General features: G+C 37.4%; 2 protein-coding genes and 1 pseudogene across 3 annotated transcripts; all 3 read right to left on the reverse strand.

Annotated features, from left to right (window-relative positions):
* Nucleotides 1-27: 27 nt before the first annotated feature.
* bdkrb1 (bradykinin receptor B1) lies at nucleotides 28-6,473 on the reverse strand. Its single transcript, XM_085143800.1, has 2 exons — nucleotides 4,035-6,473; nucleotides 28-3,270 (listed from the first exon to the last, which is right to left on the reverse strand). The coding sequence occupies exon 2, from the start codon at nucleotides 3,260-3,262 to the stop codon at nucleotides 2,192-2,194; it is 1,071 nt and encodes a 356-aa protein (XP_084999926.1). The 5' UTR covers nucleotides 3,263-3,270; nucleotides 4,035-6,473; the 3' UTR covers nucleotides 28-2,191.
* Nucleotides 6,474-6,558: 85 nt separating this feature from the next.
* LOC146496230 (B2 bradykinin receptor pseudogene) lies at nucleotides 6,559-9,422 on the reverse strand (annotated as a pseudogene).
* A 5,952-nt stretch (nucleotides 9,423-15,374) lies between these two features.
* LOC146496231 (B2 bradykinin receptor-like) lies at nucleotides 15,375-19,663 on the reverse strand. Of its 2 annotated transcripts, XM_085143342.1 has the most exons (3): nucleotides 18,280-19,663; nucleotides 17,118-17,157; nucleotides 15,375-16,942 (listed from the first exon to the last, which is right to left on the reverse strand). In XM_085143342.1, exon 3 carries the CDS (start codon nucleotides 16,801-16,803, stop codon nucleotides 15,907-15,909), a length of 897 nt encoding a protein of 298 aa, XP_084999468.1. In that variant the 5' UTR covers nucleotides 16,804-16,942; nucleotides 17,118-17,157; nucleotides 18,280-19,663; the 3' UTR covers nucleotides 15,375-15,906. The 2 variants fall into 2 exon arrangements, with proteins under 2 accessions (XP_084999468.1, XP_084999467.1); XM_085143341.1 differs by lacking the exon at nucleotides 17,118-17,157.
* Nucleotides 19,664-19,945: the final 282 nt, after the last annotated feature.

The following is a 19,945-nucleotide window of genomic DNA, read 5'->3' on the forward strand; positions in this document are numbered from 1 at the left end:
AGCAGCCAAACTTCTAACTTCTAAAATATCCTAAAACTCAATTACAGGATACCCTAGCATAATTTGGATTGTGAAGATACCAGCATAGGCGTTGCCAAATTAATTCTGACTAATATAAAATGTGAAGATCTGACAAATGTCCCAAAAATTTGTGACACTTTGTATTGCAGCTCAACTGTTTCTATGACCATATGCTTAAAGAATGCTTTTGCCAGACAACCAGGAAAACTAGGATTTATTCACAGATGTCACATTGACATCACAAGAGAAAAACACACAAGTACAGAGACAAAACAAAAAACTGATTGAAGTCCATTTAGATGCTTCTGGGTTCTGGTTTTGTGCATGCTGATTTACTAACATGTTTTTCACAGTAAAATTGGAGTCAGGAGGAGGCCGTTATGTTGTCCGCTGGAACACGTGGCCCTTGTGGTAGTAGGTAAAAAAAAAACTAGCACACGTCTTCTGTTTTTCCACAGACATGATTTCTCTACTGAAATACCTGAGAAGAACAATGTTCTGCTTTGCTTTTCCTGCTCTGACATATCTACATGCCTACTGAATGGCTGAAAACTTGCAATGCTAAATAACTGTCACTGGATTGTGCAACTGTCTTCAAAGCAGAACAGAAATAGCTAAGAAAAAGTAGTGTACTGGTTTTATCATACTTATTCTCAGTCATATACAGTATGTAAAAAGCAACAAAAATAGGAACAGGTATGTACATATTCTGATAATTATTGTGATAACCTGATAGGCATTACACAATGGGATAAACTATTATATCTAAATGAATACAGTTGCCTAAATAACCAAATAACACCAATAAATAGTTTGACTGAGTAAACGTAATTAACTGATTTTAAATACTTATGTCTGCCCCAGGGCAGCTGTGGCTACAACTGTAGCTTGCCTCCACCAGTGTGTGAATGGGTGGATGACTGGGTGTGTAAAGCGCTTTGGGGTCCCTAGGTGGGACTAGTAAAAGCGTTATACAAATACAGGCCATTCACCATTTACAGGCCATATTGTAACATCAGCTCTGAAAGTGAAAATTACTGAACACCCAAAATGCATAATGCAACATCTGTGACAGTCCTGTCTTTAGCTGGACAGAGAGATGGACTAGGCCACTTTCAGATAAACTGTCACTCTGCACATCAGATTACATAACAAATACAATACCATATATTGTTTACTAGATAACACCATTTAAAAAATCAAAAATAAAGCCACTTGAGTATTTCATTAGAACATTTAACTGCACTGGACAAATAGCCATGGGGCAGTTGTGCACTGTGGTGGGTGCTAATTATTTTCATTTTGGGAAGGTCTAATGTTAGGTGAAGGCAAGAAAGCTACAGCAACATTTAGCCCCACCCACAGTATTTCCTCTTAGCTTAAAAGTTTAATGAGTTGACAGAATTAACATCCAGAAGCAAGTAGCATCATGCCTGTGAAATGAAAATTGTGAGGTAGGCTGTTTGGGAGTCTGCTAAAGTCAATTACTTATAATGTGTTGACAACATATGGAAACACATAAACTATCTGAGCATTGTCCACAGTTTCTTTAACAACATGAGTGAGGAAAAAAAGATTTTTCTCCTAACAGTAAACTTTTTTCCAAGAATCTTCCAGGAAGGCGTAGCAGTCAAAGGAAATTGGATGAATAAAGCAGTACATTGGTCTAAATAAAAAGGGTCTGACATTGCTTGGATTTAGATAAAATTTGTTTAATTTTGATAAAATGACCATATGTTGATAACCCGAAAGACAAAAGCCATAAGATATAAATATTTGGTTTACAATTAATAAATGAATACTGACTAATATGTCATAATATTTAAATTTAAAGACGTAAAAGACAAACAAAGTTAAACTGAGAAGTCTGTTGCTATAAATCCATATAACATGTCAAAGAAACAGATGCTGTTTGTCCACAATGCAAGACAAAAATGTCATTATGCAGACTGTAAATGCATTTCAGTCTATTTCTCCTGCAGTGTCTGTCCATTACTTATATTATTTCCTCAAGCACAGCATTAAACATCATCTGATAGTGCCGATTAGCCACATAACAGCATTATTATTGTGTCTAATGACATAATAGTTTTAGAAACATCCTTTTTATTGTGTCATTTTATACATAAGCAGCAAAAGAAAAGTAGATGCCATCAGTATGAGACACATTTTATTCTTTGGCATTAACAATGACCACAGGTTTAATTTGCTCTGTTCTGTTGATGTAAGTGGACACAGCAGAGCGTTGATATGTGGTCATGTCTGATCCTCTGCGTTGATATCTAGTCTTTCTGTAGATGGCGCTAACCTTCTTTCTAAAGTACTGCCCTGAGAAGACATACAAGAAAGGGTTTAATACACTGTTGAGAAAGGCTAGATATGCTGAGAGCTGCCTTCCTATATCCAGAGAGTCAGACCACAGCTTCTCATCCAGCACACTGACATCACAGAGAATGTCAAGAAAGGTAATTACCTGGAAGGGACCCCAGCATAGTAAAAATACCAGTGTCACAGCATACACTAGCACAGAGGCCTTTTTATCACTGGTGTGATAAAAACCAACACTTTCCCTCCTCTCAGATAAAACCTTGATTATATTTCCACTGCTGAAAACAATGACCAAAACAGGAAGAACAAAGCCCACCACATTTATCACAATCTGATGGGCCAGCTTCCAATAGCTGTCATGGGTGTAATCCAGAACGCAGGCTGTGGTCTCATAGTCCTCAAAGAACTTCACCTTTCTGTGAGCTATTGTCGGTGCGCTCAGTAAGACCCCTAATATCCACAGGATGAAGCAGATCACCTTGGCGTAGAGCGTCCGTCTCAGCCAGCTGGCCTTCATGGGCTTCACAAATGCTATATAGCGGTCAATGCTAATCATGACCAGAGTGAAGATGCTGGTGTAGAAATTGATGATGATTAGGGCGTTAACGATTTTGCACAAGGCCTCTCCATATGGCCAGTTGAACTCATTGAGGACATTCATTGCCCAGAAAGGAAGGCTACACAATAGAATAAAGTCAGCCAGCGCCATGTTGCTCAGATAGATCTCTGCTACAGTCAGTCGATCTTTGTGGGCAAAAAACACCACCAGCACAAAGCTGTTAAAGAGTAGACCTGCCAGGGATATGGTGAAGATGTACGGGGGGACGATGGTGTGGATAAGCTCCCATTCTGCAGTGACTGGAGACAAGCTGCTATTTTCAGTCAACACTGTCGGCACAGTTGTGAGTTCCATTGGCTCCACTGAGTAGGAAAAAATTAATATTCATAAACCTTCAGTACATAAACCTTCAGTACAATGTTATCATTATAGATTAAAGCTAAAAGCTTGGGGGGCTACCGTGGCTCAGGGGGCTGGGAAGCACATCTGTAACCGGAAGGTCACCGGTTTGATACCCGGTTGCTCTCTGTCCTGGTTGTTGTGTCCTTGGGCAAGACACTTTACCCTACCACCTACTGGTGTTGGCCAGAGGGGCCAATGGCACGATATGGCAGCCTCGCCTCTGTCAGTCTGCCCCAGGGCAGCTGTGGCTACAACCGTAGCTTGCCTCCACCAGTGTGTGAATGTGAGAGTGAATGAATAGTGGCATTGTAAAGCGCTATATAAATCCAATCCATTATTATTATAATTAACCATTCAAAATCCATCATGAAAGAAATGTGCTATGTAGGAATTCAAATTTGGAGCTAAACAAGGAACTGAACATAAAACAGGTTATATAAACAATCAACGGGTGGCTAATTTTATGACTTTATTTTATCCAGTTAAAAAAGTTCAGCTCTGGGGAGGAAGCAAACAGCCCCAGAAAAGCAAGATGATTATTTTTCTGTGTTAAAAAACACTGAAGAGCCTGGAAAAAAATCACAGGTAGATCTTCTGTGTTGTGTATTGCATCTTTTCTTCTAATTTAATCAGTGGATGGCTACTTTGAAAAGGCTGATTGCCACATTTTATTTTGTTTTTCTTTTAAGCATCAAATACTGAAAAGGAATAGAAAAGTTCTTACCGTATGTTTCACCAAAATGTTCCTCCGATGGTCAAAGTAATAACAGATAACACGTCTGAGACAGGGCTTAACTGTGCTCACGGGCTCCTGGTAAAATACACAACGAGGCTGCTATGGGCGTTTTGTATATAGTTGCATTCTTCCACACCACTAGTCCAGGAGTTGAATATATCAAGTTGTTTATCAAAGAGTCAAAATTTGGACGGTGCTCATTTATGAGCAGCAGCTGAAACTGCAGTGGAGTACGGTGGAGTAATGGAGCATGTCTTGGAGAGGAAATGCAGCCTTTGACATTCCAGTTCATAGTGTGTGAAAATACTACTATTATTATCACAGATAGTTAGAAACTAATGAAATATACCAAAGAAAGCATGATTTTATTTAAACTTTAACAATTATTTATGTCATGATACTGTTGGATTTGGACCAAAATGCTGAACACAAAAGACAGGAATAAATAAGAAAAAAAACTGCTTTAATCCTGCACTCACACTATAATACAAAACAAAGGAGGCCCAAACCTAGAGAAACACAGTGCAGGACCAGTCTTAATGTTATTTACCAATAATTTTCATCACAGTTTTTACCAAAGAACATTTTTTTTCTGATGAAAACAAGACAATAACTAAATAAAAATAATGCATGGGGATTAAAACTGTCATAAATATGTTCTGGAGAGACGAGATCCAATCAGAACTAATTAAGTAGTGGAGAAAGGGGGGGCCAGTTGGTGAGTGATCCAATCAGAAGTAATTTCCTTGGGCAATAAGGTTAGATGCACACGCTTGATCTGCCACCTGGAACTATGGTAGGTGGGGTTTAGCTAGCTCCCATGCTTTCTATTTCTCATGAAAACACTACAAATTATCAACACTGGGGAGGAAGACAACAGTAGACATATAGACACATTTTGCATTTGACATCAAGGAAAATGAGGCACTTTTAAAATCATGTAGAGCAGCTCTCACCAGTAACAGCACAACCAACTTTTACACTTAATAGTTTGTCAACCGAACCAACTTTAGTTATGCTATAAACAGGAAACAGGAATGCAGATTTGACACAGAGAACATAGGAGGGCAGCAAAAACAAACTCAGGGAATTAGCTTTGGTTGCAAATGACAAAAAGGAGACAGACTGAGAATAAAATCATGAAGAGAAATAAGCTAGCATATAAAGCTCAAAATGGCCAGAACTAAGAACAAACTAAGCAGAAAGATACAAAGGTGAAAATCTAAACTATAACTAAAAAAAAGAAAAAAGAAAAACAGGCTGAAGGTAATAAACAATAACAGAACAACCCAAAAAAGCACAAAAAACTCGGTAAATACACAACGTTTACCTAACATCTTTCGTCATGGTCTATGGAAAAATGTACTTATGGAAAAGGGTCGAGCCACTCCTTGTAACTTTCCATCTTCTAGGAAAATTGGAAGTGCACTGATTCACTGAAACATGTGCAAGCATTAATCAAATGACAGTATTTAAATAAAACTCTTTGTTGTACAATTGTAATGAACTTGAATGTCTTGTATTTGGTATGACCACTTATAATCTATAACACAGCCTGAAATCTTTCAGACGAGCTTACTTTTTAATTTCTTTAACTAGTCTGCAGGAATAGTTCTCTAGTCTTGTTGAAAGACACTCAACGCTCTTCTTGGGATGTTAATTTTTCTGTTGTTTGTCAGCATGATCCCACACTGCTTCAGTTCAGTTCTTGTGTAATCAGCTGTACATCACTGGGTACCCTAGTCTACTCTATTCCCTGCACTATGTGGTTCCTGTCATATTTCAAAGCAAAATGACCGGGTGTACATCAGTTAGTTAGGGTTATCTGTCTATATGGCTTCCCTAGGCTGCTATTGGATAAAGAAAACTATTCAACAAGAAATAGGAAAGACAGGAAAGAGAGGGGGCAAGACATGCAGCCAAGGGCCGGCTATATGGCATATGGTTGTCTGCTCACCCACTAAGCTAAACAGGTGCCAATCCACATATTTATTGATAAATATTGAGGTGTCATATCTCTTCATTAATGATACAGGGGAGGTCAGAGATTTTTTTTTTAATTCCAAGAAAGTCTTGCTCCTTGGAAGCAAAATATAAAGAAATGACAGAGTAGCTCAAAGCTTACGAACAGTCCTGTAAAGATATGACTGATTCAGGAAATTGCAGCATTACTCCCTGTTTATACTGTCTGCGACCTCTCTGTTTGCTATGATGTTGAGATATCATTAATAAAACCTTTAGTTTTTTTCATCTTTTTTCATTTGTGATTGCATTAACTGTGTAAACAGTGAAATCTTTAGACCGGTAATGATTTCCAAATGCTATAAAAACTGATTTATCAGTTTTATCCTCAGCTTGTACATCATCCAGTTCTGATATGTTCTAAATTTAAAGTTATGGTAATGGCAACAATAACAAATATTAAGCCAACTTCCAATCAAACTGGAGTTAATGTAAACTATAATCAGTATTTTTCTTTTGTAACTTGGAAGACTTAGATGAAGGGTTATCTAATAATCAGTATGCCCGAGATTGTGTAATCCCTTTTATGGTAAAAATGACAGCAGCATACCGAAATGAAGATGAAGATCAGCTCTTTGCCAAACATTCCTCGCTTAGTCAGTTTTATGTATCTGTCCTACATTTGTGACTTTGAGTACTTGTAAATGCCAAATTTAACACATGGGACCGTTCAAAAAAGCAAAGCCCAGTGTTTTTATAGACAAAATGGATAAACACCAGTTTGCTTCCAGAAGTAGGCTTTTTTTTTTTTTTTTTTTTTAAATCTAGCCACACTGCCTCTCTTTAAACAATACAGAATTATGGCAAACATTAGTCAACTGTTTCCCTCAGTTTCAACATTTTAGAAATTAGTGATATTTGGTTTCCCACTATTTAGAAATAGTGGGAAAGATTTCGTCTGTCTCTGCACAACAATTATTAAACTTCTCATCATCTCTAACATCCTCTGTTAAAGTTGTTTTTACTTGTTTGTTCAGTTTAGAATGTTAAAACATATATAGAGGTAAAATATTGTAGTTTGGAGTTGTCACAGGGAGGGTGTATACTTTGGAAATAATATAGATGCAACCATTACCCTGTCACAGCCTTTCCTGTAATTCATGCTTCTCACTGGGGTAACTTTTGATTTGTTTAGTTCAAGTTCAGCCAGTTGCCCCCATATCACATTCTCTTACAAGGTGTCAACACTCTTTATAACCTCAAAAGTTATCATCTGCTTTAATCAAGGGTTTGACCAATAAAAACGTAAAGATGACTGATTCAGTGCAGTTCAAGGACAACTTTATTAAAGTTTTACTAAGCTGGTTACAGTTCAAAAAAGGTTCCTAAATTACAGGTTGCACATCGGTCCTCCCAAGAATAAGAACCAAACTAAGCTTGTAGTAAGGGTACATGCCAGAAGGACTTGTTTTAGCTTGCTGCTAAGAGAAATTCATACTGTCTGGAAACAAGTGGTTGTGGACAAACATGCCAAGAATGTGAGAAGATCAGTTTTCGACATGCTTGAATTTAGCATTTAGTTTTACAGATGTTGTCATAGAGATTTATTTTTTGCTTTTAGCATGCAAAGGATTACCGTAACACAAGTAACTTTTAACCTTTTGAGTTTACCGTCATTTGTGTGGGTGTAAGACACACAAGAGAAGCTTTAATTGATTGGAAAATAAAACACTAATTTAAAAACAAAAATTAAAAAGTAAAGCTAAGCTTCAAAGGCCAGGGCAGGCCCTCTTATTAGACCCTAATCCAACAACATAAAATATATTAATACATGAAATTCAATTCAGTCACAAATATTTTTAAAAAAGCGTTTACTCTTTATGTGTAAATTCATTTAGATTTTTGTGCTCTCTGTTTGTTTACTTGAGATGAGATTGGCATTACCATGACCAGATGCATCACGCTGGTCTTTCCTCCTGCATTGAAGGGGTTTAAACACTTCCCTTGCCCGCTCCCTAAAGTTCTTCCCAACAATCACATACAAGAAAGGATTCAATGCACTGTTGCTGTAGCCAAGGTACGTAGCTAACTGGTTGCCAATGTCCAGCACATATGCCCACGTGCATCCAGAGATGACCTCATAGTGATCCAAGGTGTCAAAGAAGATCAGAATCTGGTAAGGCAGCCAGCAGAGAATGAACACAGCCAAAACAATAAGCACAAGGTACGCTGCCTTCCTCTCCGCACTCCCGCGGTTGCTTCTTCTCATCTTCTGTCTCTTTAGAATGACTTTAATAATGTGGTAGCTACAGAACAATGCAATTGGGACAGGAATGAGAAAGCAGACTATGTTCACAGTTATGTTGTACCGCAATCGCCACCCTTCATGAGGGTAGTCTAGGTAGCATGCATCAATGCCCAGATGGGGGAAGAACTGCACAGAGCGGAAAAGAACAGCAGGAAAACTGAGGAAGATACCAACAATCCAAATGGTTACACAAATTCCATGTGCCCAGAAAGCCTGCCTCTGCCTTCCTTGGGACAATGGTTTAGTGAGAGCCATATATCTGTCCATACTCACAACAGTAAGGAACAACACACTACAATAATAATTCATCCCAATGACAATATTGACAAGCTGGCACATGAACTCCCCAAATCTCCAGTGGAACTTGTTGATTATAGTTGATACCCAGAACGGCAGACAGGAAACCATGAGGAGATCAGCTGCTGCCAGATTGCTCAGGTAGATGTCAGCAACAGAACTTCTCCGCTTCTGAAGACAGAGGACGCAAAGCACGAAGGAGTTGCCGATTACTCCCAGAAGACAGATGATTGACATATAGGCAGGCTGCATGGTGTAAACCCACTCCCATGCATCTGTGTGGTTGCAGACAAACTCAGCTGTTGTGTTGTTCTCCATAAGTAACTCAGCTGGAGGGTCTGAGCAAACTGGTAAAGCTGTTGGATGGTGACAGTGATTCAAAAAGTAGAAAAGAAAAAAAATGCATGTTCACAACAAATATATACTCTAGTCAAACCTTTTAGTGTATCAGCGTCGGTTTGATGCACGTGTCATTACCTTTGTCCCATGATTTCAGTTCTTAGGGAGAGGGGATAATTGATTAAATGGAGTGTGGCTAATGGATGGTTTATCAGCCAAAACACACACTACACACATGCCATCTTCAAAGTAGACCATCTCAGCAACCAATTCAGTAATGAGCATTTCTAGTGTTGCAAAAGGAAGGCCACAAAAATATGTTGCATGTTAAAAGTACAGTCAGTCATTTTTGTGGGATTATTTAGTAAAATAAAAAAGAATATTGTATAAATATACAATGATTAGTGTGTAATTACATCTCCCACCAAACTGAAACATTCTCTTGTACTAAGCATTCATCAATTAAGAATAAAAGCTTCATTCCACTTCACCTTGAGCCTTATCTCCTGAACTGAAGTTAGAGCTACAACACTTAAAAAACATACATAGTAATACTTATTTATTCCCAATATTTTCACAGTTAATTATTGTCAGCAGATTAGATGTCTCCGTATAGGTGACAACGTGGTGACCAGCGCAGTCACTGGTTATTAGCTAACATTATGCCAGTTAATGTTAGGCTTGAGCGTCCTTTACTTCTGCTAAATAGCTTGACTATATTTTACATCATATGAGAGTTTATTAACCCTCTGGATTCCAGCAAAATCACTACCCTCTCAGCTTGTTTGTGGCCAAAAATGGCCACCCCTTGTTTACGTTTACAAAATGCTATAAAATTCATATATATTAAGAAAAATTCCCAATTTTTTTTTACATGATTTTTTAGATTAGTACCAGTGCTGTTCATGAAAATCAAAATTTCATTCAAATTCATAATTTTAACCCTTTAAATACCAGTTAGATCACATAATCCTAGGAACTCATAAATGGAAAAAATCACAAAACCCCAATTTTTTTCCAAATAAAACATGCCATCTGATTTACTTTCTAACCATGATGGAGGTTAGATGTATAACAATAATTAAAAGTATCAATGACTTTTATACATCTTTGTTTTTTTGTGCAGTGACAGAAAAACATAAAAACTTCCTCTCAGCTTGTTTGTGGCCAAAAATGGCCACCCCTTGTTTACGTTTACAAAATGCTATAAAATTCATATATATTAAGAAAAATTCCCACTTTTTTTTACATGATTTTTTAGATTAGTACCAGTGCTGTTCATGAAAATCAAAATTTCATTCAAATTCATAATTTTAACCCTTTAAATACCAGTTAGATCACATAATCCTAGGAACTCATAAATGGAAAAAATCACAAAAACCCCAATTTTTTTCCAAATAAAACATGCCATCTGATTTACTTTCTAACCATGATGGAGGTTAGATGTATAACAATAATTAAAAGTATCAATGACTTTTATACATCTTTGTTTTTTTGTGCAGTGACAGAAAAACATAAAAACTTCCTCTCAGCTTGTTTGTGGCCAAAAATGGCCACCCCTTGTTTACGTTTACAAAATACTATAAAATTCATATATATTAAGAAAAATTCCCACTTTTTTTTACATGATTTTTTAGATTAGTACCAGTGCTGTTCATGAAAATCAAAATTTCATTCAAATTCATAATTTTAACCCTTTAAATACCAGTTAGATCACATAATCCTAGGAACTCATAAATGGAAAAAATCACAAAACCCCAATTTTTTTCCAAATAAAACATGCCATCTGATTTACTTTCTAACCATGATGGAGGTTAGATGTATAACAATAATTAAAAGTATCAATGACTTTTATACATCTTTGTTTTTTTGTGCAGTGACAGAAAAACATAAAAACTTCCAAAAATGGCCACCCCCTGTTTACATTTACAAAATGCTATAAAATTCATATATATTAAGAAAAATTTCCACTTTTTTTGACATGATTTTTTTAGATTAGTATCAGCGCTGTTCATCAAGACCAAAATTTAATTCAAATCCAGACTTTTAACCCTTTAAATCACAGTTAAATTACATAATTTTAATGATTTACAAAGGGATAAAAGCATAAAATCCCCATTTTTTTTCTAAATAATACATGCAAACTGATTTATTTTCTAACCATGATGGAGGTTAGATGCATAGCAATAATTAAAAGTATCAATGAGTTTTATGTATCTTTGGTTTTTTGTGCAGTGACAGAAAAACAAAAAAAATCCCTCTCATTTTGTTCGTGGCCAAAAATGGCCACCCCTGTTTACGTTTTCAAAATACTATAAAATTCATATATATTAAAACATTTTTCTACTTTCATTGACTTGATTTTTTAGATTAGTATCAGTGCTGTTCATCAAGACCAAAATTTAATTCAAATCCAGGACTTTTAACCCTTTAAATACCAGTTAAATTACATACTTTTTAATGATTTACAAAGGGATAAAGGGATAAAGGGATAAAAGCATAAAATCCCCATTTTTTTTCTAAATAATACATGCAAACTGATTTATTTTCTAACCATGATGGAGGTTAGATGCATAGCAATAATTAAAAGTCTCAATGAGTTTTATGTATCTTTGGTTTTTTGTGCAGTGACAGAAAAACCAAAAAAAATCCCTCTCATTTTGTTCGTGGCCAAAAATGGCCACCCCTGTTTACGTTTTCAAAATACTATAAAATTCATATATATTAAAACATTTTTCTACTTTCATTGACTTGATTTTTTAAATTAGCACCAGTCCTAGTCATGAAAACCAAAATATAATTCAAATTTAGATATTATACGCTTTGAACTGGATGTGGTTCCCAATCAGCCAGAGTTCACACCCAGTTTCACACCTTGGCTCAGGCGATTAGAGGATCATCAGGGGGTCCCTTTGTCCCTCTGGGGGGGGGGGACACTCCCACCTTCTTGCCATATTGCCAGAATAAATGGTCTGGAAGCTGTTAGGTTTACTTACAGCAGTAGCAACGTCTGCACCTGCATAAACTCCAGGACACGTTTACAAACAGTGTTTGTTGTTGTTTGCGCTGCAGCTGCAGGTTTGAACTGTGCAAAATGTCCTGTGATTGGGGTTTTTTTTGTTTTTGTTTTTGTTTCTAGAGTTAATATTTTGGGTATGGTCTCTTTTTATGAAAAATACAAGAGTAAAAGTGCTTTTCACATGTGCTTCAAAGCTAAGTTTGACTGGGAACCTCAAAGCTCAATATCCTGCATCCACAGGAATTCACTGCAGCCTATGTAATGTTTGATGCGTCATTATTTATTCCAGTCTATCTTGCAAATACATGTTTGTGCTGCAATGTCATGCACAAACACAAACTATCAGATCCTTAAGACCAAACCTATGTCAAAATTGTTTCATTATATTGGTCCATTGGAATGTGGTAACCCATCAAACGCCCCTAGTGGAAACCAAGAATATTACATGAAATTGCTTGCTTGGCACAAAATGGGCCAAGGATCTCATATGGTGAAAAACATTAAAAACTACAATTTTCATGTGTTGAGTTTAGAATGAAAGCAATTTTACCTAAATCGCATGATATAGTACTGCCAGTAACAAGGAATCAAAAAAGGTGGTTATAATGGGTTTCAATTGGCCAAAAATGGCCACAATCAGTAAAATGGGAACAATTTGGTGTATAGTGAATATTATTGACATTATTAAGGAGCTGATGTTGAAAAATAAAAAATTTTAATAAAATACACACCTTTGGAAAGTTTCATTCCATTTGCATTAACAGAACAAAAATGGTTGAAAACCGAAAAGTGAAGTGGCCAAAAATGGCCATATAGAAACCAGAGGGTTAACTAAGTATCAAAGTCCAACAATGTTATATCCACTTTAATGAAAGTTTCACTTTTGCCATCTAAAAGCAGTTAGCCATGGCTAACAGAGGCTAACAGCAGCCAATAGCAGCCAACAGTAATGTCCTAAACCAGCGGTCCCCAACCCAAGCCTCGGACCGGGTCCGTGAGTCGCTTGGTACCAGGCTGCGAGAGTTGAGGCTCTGGTGTGAAATGTATAGTTTTCAGGGTTTTTATCGGTTTTCAGCGTTATTTTGTTATAGTTTTTATCGTTTACTCGGTTTTCCTTGGTCTTTTCACATGTGTTATGAATAAATTTTCTTTTTTTCGATACCGGTACTAGTTTTATTTTGTTGTATTTATCCGTGACAACTTAAAGGCCGGTCCATGAAAATATTGTCGGGCATAAACCGGTCCGTGGCGCAAAAAAGGTTGGAGACCGCTGTCCTAAACAACCCACCTCAATATTCGCTCATCAGAGAGAGGTTAATTTCTCTGAGTCATTGACTCATATCAGTCTCAAAGTTTTACATTTCTAGAGTTCTTAAAGCTACATATTGATAGCTAGGTTAACAGTAGACTGACAGCCTACCAAAACAGCGAAAGACTCTGGGGCAGACGGAGTCATGTTGCTATCTTACTACACTTACCACAAATGAACAGCAGCTAGTCTCTGATCACTCGGTGGTAAAAATGCAAAATACCGCAAAATATTTAATTGAGTCATACAGTATTATTCCTGATTCATTGCTACGTGCTGATATTATTCAAATACGGTAAAATATAGTGGGTACAACAATGTCTTTTTACATAAACAGTGTTAGAAACACTTCAAGCAACCATGGTTGCTTTAATATTTCTCTTGTCTGACTAAAACATGTTTGTCCTACAATGACCACCACTTCTAGGATTATGTATGTTACTTGGAAGGGTTAAGGAAATTGAATTCATTTGACTACAATCTGCAATCTACTGGCATCTACTGACGAGATTTTACACACTGTCACTTAAAAGCCAAAATGAGCTTTGTGATTTGAAAGTTGAGCCAAATATGATTGCATTCTTTTTATTGGAAAGCAGGGGGCAACTCCCTTAGCTGCATTGTAACTTCCAGTTAGTACCATTGCTGTGTGACCTCAAAAAATGTTTTCACCTCAGTTTTCTGTCAAAGTGAATTTAAAAAAAGGGAGTCCTCAGTAGAGTCAGTAAAGTTGCTCACTGACATTGTCACGGCTGCCGAGGCGAGCCGTGTGGTGTTGAAGGAAAAAGGACCCAAAATGCAGGCAGTGACTGATGATACGAGTGACGTTTATTTACAAGTGGCGGAGTGGCAAAACAGGCAATGAGGGATGACAAATAACTGAAGAAACCTAAACTGGGAAAACTAAATAACAAACCTGAGATCATACGAAACGGGGTGAGGGGCAGAGAGCCGCAGACTAAGGAACAGAACACCATGGACCGCAAACGAGCCGACAACGAGCACAGACCGACACCCACTATATATACACACACAAGGTAATCAGGTAATCACACACAGGAGGGAAGAACAGCTGATCCTAATACACAAAGACGACTGGAGGATACAAGCTGAACACAATGACAACACACACAGACCTCAAAATAAAACAGGAAATCCAGAACACGAACAGGGCACAAGGGGAGGACACAGAATACCAAAATCACAATAACTAGAACATAGAAAAATAATCATAAAACACAAAACGCTGGGTCAACGACGCAGCACCATGACAGACACAAGTCTTTAGCCAGTGTTTATGATGCATGGTTTCAAATCACCAAGAAAACGGTGTCGAAAGTGTTCAATTTCAGGTGTCATAACAGAACTTCACTAACAGGGTGAAGTCATACTGACTGTGTCCATGTTTAATAAACAGTCTGTGAACTCTTATGGAAACATGAATGAGGCATCTGCACTAAAACCTCTTCAGTGACTGTCACCCCCCACTGTGATGTTTACAGAATAGTCAAAATTTTAATTAATATTCCCATTTAGTAGCACAACATAAACCAGAATAAAATGAACGTTGAACATGAATGTGGGAGTGACATACATTTCAGATTTGAAGGACAAGACTAAAAATCACAAAATTAAAACCATTTTAAAAAGCAGACAAAAACACATAAAACGAGGTTGAACTGTGTATTTTCTGGCAGACATTCTACAATTTGAGGTAACTTTTTCTGCATGCCTTTTGTTCCACAACAATTTTCAGCACTAGCAATTGTGGTGAAGCCTGATATCCTGCTTGGCAAGATTTTTTTGAGGACACCTATGGGTGTACCCTTGCCCACAACCCATTTTGAGTAAACACTTGGCAATTAAAAGGTGGTTTGGGGGACAGATATACAATTTTAAAAAAGTTATGTCTATACAGCCAACAAAAAGAAGCATGTTTGTGCGTCACAACTGGAAACTTGTTGAGGAGTCACATTTTTAAGTCTGGAAACTCTGAGTCAGAAACACCAGAAACACTTAGCAAGACGCTGTTTCCACATGAACCTTTGGATGTTCAACTTAACATTCAAATGCATCATAAAGATTCATAAAGCGAAAGACCACATGTTGATTTTATTCATTGTTATGCTCTGAGTGAAACAAATAGTGGCATCATTTGCATCTTCAGCAATAAACTATATAACAAAAAAGTTGTATTTACATAAATTATTTTACAGTACACATATTTACACATATTTACATCACAGAACCAGTACAGCCAAGATCCAACAATATCACACACTGGTGAGTTGTTGCAATATATAAAATATGTCTTCATTTTTTTTCCAGTTCAAGCTAAACAACAGGGTTTTGCATTTGGTAGTAATCTGTAATACAACCACCTTTTCTAAACGGAACAGTGAGACGTTGTGCATCAGCTAACATACTAAAGAAAGAGTTCGTTAAAAGGTTTCTTAACAATGTATGATTAAGTCTGATTATTACAAAGCTACATCCATTGCGATTTCACGAACTTCATTTGATTTTAGATTTCATTTGAACCATTTAGTTTAAGACAATATCATTAAATGACTGCCCACTATCCTTCTGTGCTTTTGTGTGCAAAAAGCAATTTGCAGACAGCATTTTATACAGAAGTTTTCAATGTGGAGGACAGGTTTGAACGTGTGGAGTCAGATAAGGTTTTCCTCTGGTGGCCCCACTGCTGGAAGAGTTCTCTGACTTTTTTCCGGAAGTTCTTTCCTACAATAACGTATAGGATCGGGTTAAGAATGCTGTTAGAGAAGGCTAAGTAGGTGAAGATCTGGATGCTGATGTCCACAGCATGTTCAAAGTGACATCCTTCCAGTATCCCACCTCGTAAAAGCACATCCACTATGGTGATTACATGGTATGGCACCCAGCAAATTAGGAAGGCTACAAGGACTGCCAGGACCAAAATGGTGGCCTTTCGTTCTGTGTTTTCAGCATTGAACCTCTCAATTGCTTGCAATTTCAGAGCCTGAATAATATTAAAAGTGCAAAAAGAGATAATTGAAATGGGAATAACAAAGCTAAAAATGATCAATATTCCATCACAGATAACGTGTACGTTGTGGTTTGGATAGTTTAGATAGCACACAGTACCATATTCAGGGAAATATCTCACTTCCCTGAAGATGAACACGGGTATACTCAGAAACAAGCCAAAACCCCATGTCAGCAGACACCCTAGTTTAGCATATTTTGGACTACGCATTCTTCCATGTGACATCGCATGTACCAGCGCCACATAGCGATCGATGCTAACCAGAACAAGAAAGTATATGCTGCAGTAGGCATTCATGTTAATTCCCACATTGATAACTTTGCACATGAAATGACCAAAAGGCCATTTAAAATCATTGAGCATGTTGACGGCCCAGAAGGGCAAACAGGACACCAGGACTAGGTCAGCAGCAGCCAGGTTGCTCAAATAGATTTCAGCTATGGTGCACGCCTTCTTGTGGAAGCAGAAGACAGTCAGAATGAACATGTTAAGCATAATTCCCAGCACGGCGATGAGCAGAATATACACTGGTTGGTGTGCAGTGAGCCACTCCCATAGTTCGTGATCTGGACAATGAGTCTCATTGGTGTTGTTACTGTTTCCATATGATATAGTGGTGCTGTAGTCTGGGATGCTGTAAAGACAAAATGAGACATGAAGTAAATAGGCAGTTAAACATCAACAGTACATTAGGTTCTTACCTTGAGTTTATGTAAAATAGTATGCGATAAATATGGAGCTTTAGCCAGCACTTAGCTGGCTATCGTCTCTGCAAACCCAACAGTTGCCCTGCTACATACAATATTTACCATACAGATATGAGACTGATGTCATTCTTCTTATCTTATTCTAAGAAAAGAAGTAAATAAGTATATTAATGAACAGATGTCCTAACTGTACATCCATTGTGTGCTGTTTGCCATTCTTTCTCTGTCGACCAGGTTCAGTTTTCAAACTAGTTGATTGCTGAAGAAATCTCCACCTACTGACTTAGCCTCTTGTTTCAACAAGAACAGAGCTGAACACGAAAGCCTTTAATAAATGTGATGAATACATTTCTGGTTGTGGAGCAAGGTACTTTGCAGCTATGACCTTTGTATTGAACCAAAGGATAAGCTTAAAACATAAAAGACATTGTTGAACAATAAGGGTGTTTGCACATCTGCAGCAAGCTGATCAGCAGTAGAGTTTTAAGGTGCTAATGAAAACCCCAATAAAAAAAGATTAAAACAGACGTTTTCCATCTCTAAATGCATGTGATTGAAATGAGTAATGTCCCCATTACAGCTGTAGGTTTCACTCAAAAATTATATAAGCTTGTCTGAGACTGAACCTCCTTGTTCCACTAATGAGCATCAGGCATAGCATGATGTCGTTTATGCTTCTGCTTAATTCCCCTATCATGTTACCTAATTGGCAATCTGTTCTTTCAAATCATACTGTATGTACCCTATGCTTACATCCATGTGTTTGAATGTTTAAGAGCAATTAAGATCACTGAAAGTTGCTCCAAAGTTTGTTTCTTTTGGTGTAAGGAGCAGTTGGCAGCAATGTGGCAGACGGCACAATGGAGGGCAGAAGCTTCTGTTGGTTAAAATAATCAAATGTTTGACAAAAAAGAATAAATGAATAACAAAATAAAGAGAAAAAGATGCTTCTTCTGGTCATCATCGATTTGTAACTCTATACTTCTATACTCTACATTACACCCAAAAAGACATGTTTTTTTTGCACTCACTGTAACAAAGGCAAGAAGTTCATTTTAACAGCAGCTGTCAGCTATCAGTAGTTGTATTACCTGCTTTACACACATCAGAGTATATTTAACCTGCTTGAGCACATGGTTACTGACAAAATAATTCTAAAAAATAAAACAATTGGAAAATTGTTCTCCATTCTTAGGGGATTTTTTTGGTTATATCTCACATGAAAGATTTAAAAATATAGAGAGTATATTTGATTCATACATACCTTGTAGGTCTAAGAGTCATTTTCCTAAGTGTGTTCAGATGTCCTGCTGCACTGTTAACAGTTAACTCCCCCACTCTAGTCTGCCTGTCTCTGCCTCACGCTCCTAAAGGAAACTGTAATTAAAGTGATGTCACCAAAAAAAAAAAGAAGGCATGGCAAAAAAAACCTCACTTCTCTCATTTCACATTCAGTCTGAATGCTCCCTGTCTGTTGGGTCTGGGTTGCACCTTATTCAAAGATGCACTAATAACATGCAACAAGCCATACTAATATCAAAATTAGACAAAAACAAAAAGAGGAGCACTGTAGACTCTCTGTAGGCTCATCTTGTTCATCTTGTTTCTTTTGTTTATTACATTATTCACATTATTGTCAGAGTGGGTATTATACCAGAGCGGACACAGGGTTGAAGGCCTGTTTTTGGTGAAAAACAGGAGAAGGTGGTGGAGAAACAGAAAAAGAAAAGGGACTGAAAGAAAGAGAGAAAAAAGGGGCTGCAGGGGACAAAAGTCTATGAAGCAAACAGACAAAAAGGGCGCAAAAGGCTTTAAATATGTTATCTCCTCATGCTGGTACTGCAGCTTCTGCATATACTGTAACTTCTGCATGTGTTTCCATTTCACGCTTTCGAGAGGTAAACCGGGAAATGGACATGGCGGACGGGTGTGTCTGTTACGCAGTTTTCCGTGATATGGATTTGAATAAAACCAGGCACTTTTTGTCCCATGTACGCCTCTTAGTAAGTTCTTACAAAACTAAACAGTTGTGGCTTGACATAGTTCATGTTTACATGTTAAATACTTTCTGACCTGATGTATATACTCACTAGCTAGCTAATTCTGGTTCTTAACGCAGCCAGTGACATCTTGGCAATTTAATGGTCAAGTCAATCTGCTGAAGTTCAAAGTAAGCATCAGAATGAGGAAAAAGGGTCTTTCAAGTAACTTTAAATGTGGCATGGTTGTTGGTGCCAGATGTGCAGTTCTGATATATTTCAGAAACTGCTGATCTGCTGGGATTTTCCCACACAGCCATGTCTAGGGTTTACAGAGAACGCTCTGAAAAAGAAAAAGAAAATATGCAGTGAACTACAGTTTTCCAGGCAAAAATGCTTTTTTGATGCCAGATGTGAAAGGATAAGAACGTATTAACTGCTTTAAGCTGTTAAAAAAGCAAAGTTAACTCAAGTCAACACTTCTTATACAAAATAGTGTATGCAGAAGAGCATCTCTGAAGGCACAACACATCAAAACTTGAAGCAGATGGGCTAAACCACACCAACTGCGACTTCTCCAAACAGGCAAACTGAAGTTACATTTTGTAAACTATACCACAGAAGACTGGAAAAAAGTTAAACTGTTCAACTCAATTCAATTCAGTTTTATTTATATAGCTCCAAATCACAACAACAGTCGCCTCAAGGCATAAGGTAGACCCTACAATAATACATACAGAGAAAAACCCAACAGTCAAATGACCCCTATGAGCAAACACTTTGGCGACAATAGGACGGAAAAACTCCCTTTTAACAGGAAGAAAGCTCCAGCAGAACCAGGCTCAGGGAGGGGCGGCCATCTGCTGCAATCCATCACAGCCTACCGAAATTTCATTGTTGACCATGTCCATGCCTTTATGACTGCAATTTTCCCAGCTTAAGATTGCTGCT

The sequence above is a fragment of the Neolamprologus multifasciatus genome, chromosome 19 (genome assembly GCF_963576455.1).
Source record: "Neolamprologus multifasciatus chromosome 19, fNeoMul1.2, whole genome shotgun sequence".
Taxonomy (NCBI): domain Eukaryota; kingdom Metazoa; phylum Chordata; class Actinopteri; order Cichliformes; family Cichlidae; genus Neolamprologus; species Neolamprologus multifasciatus.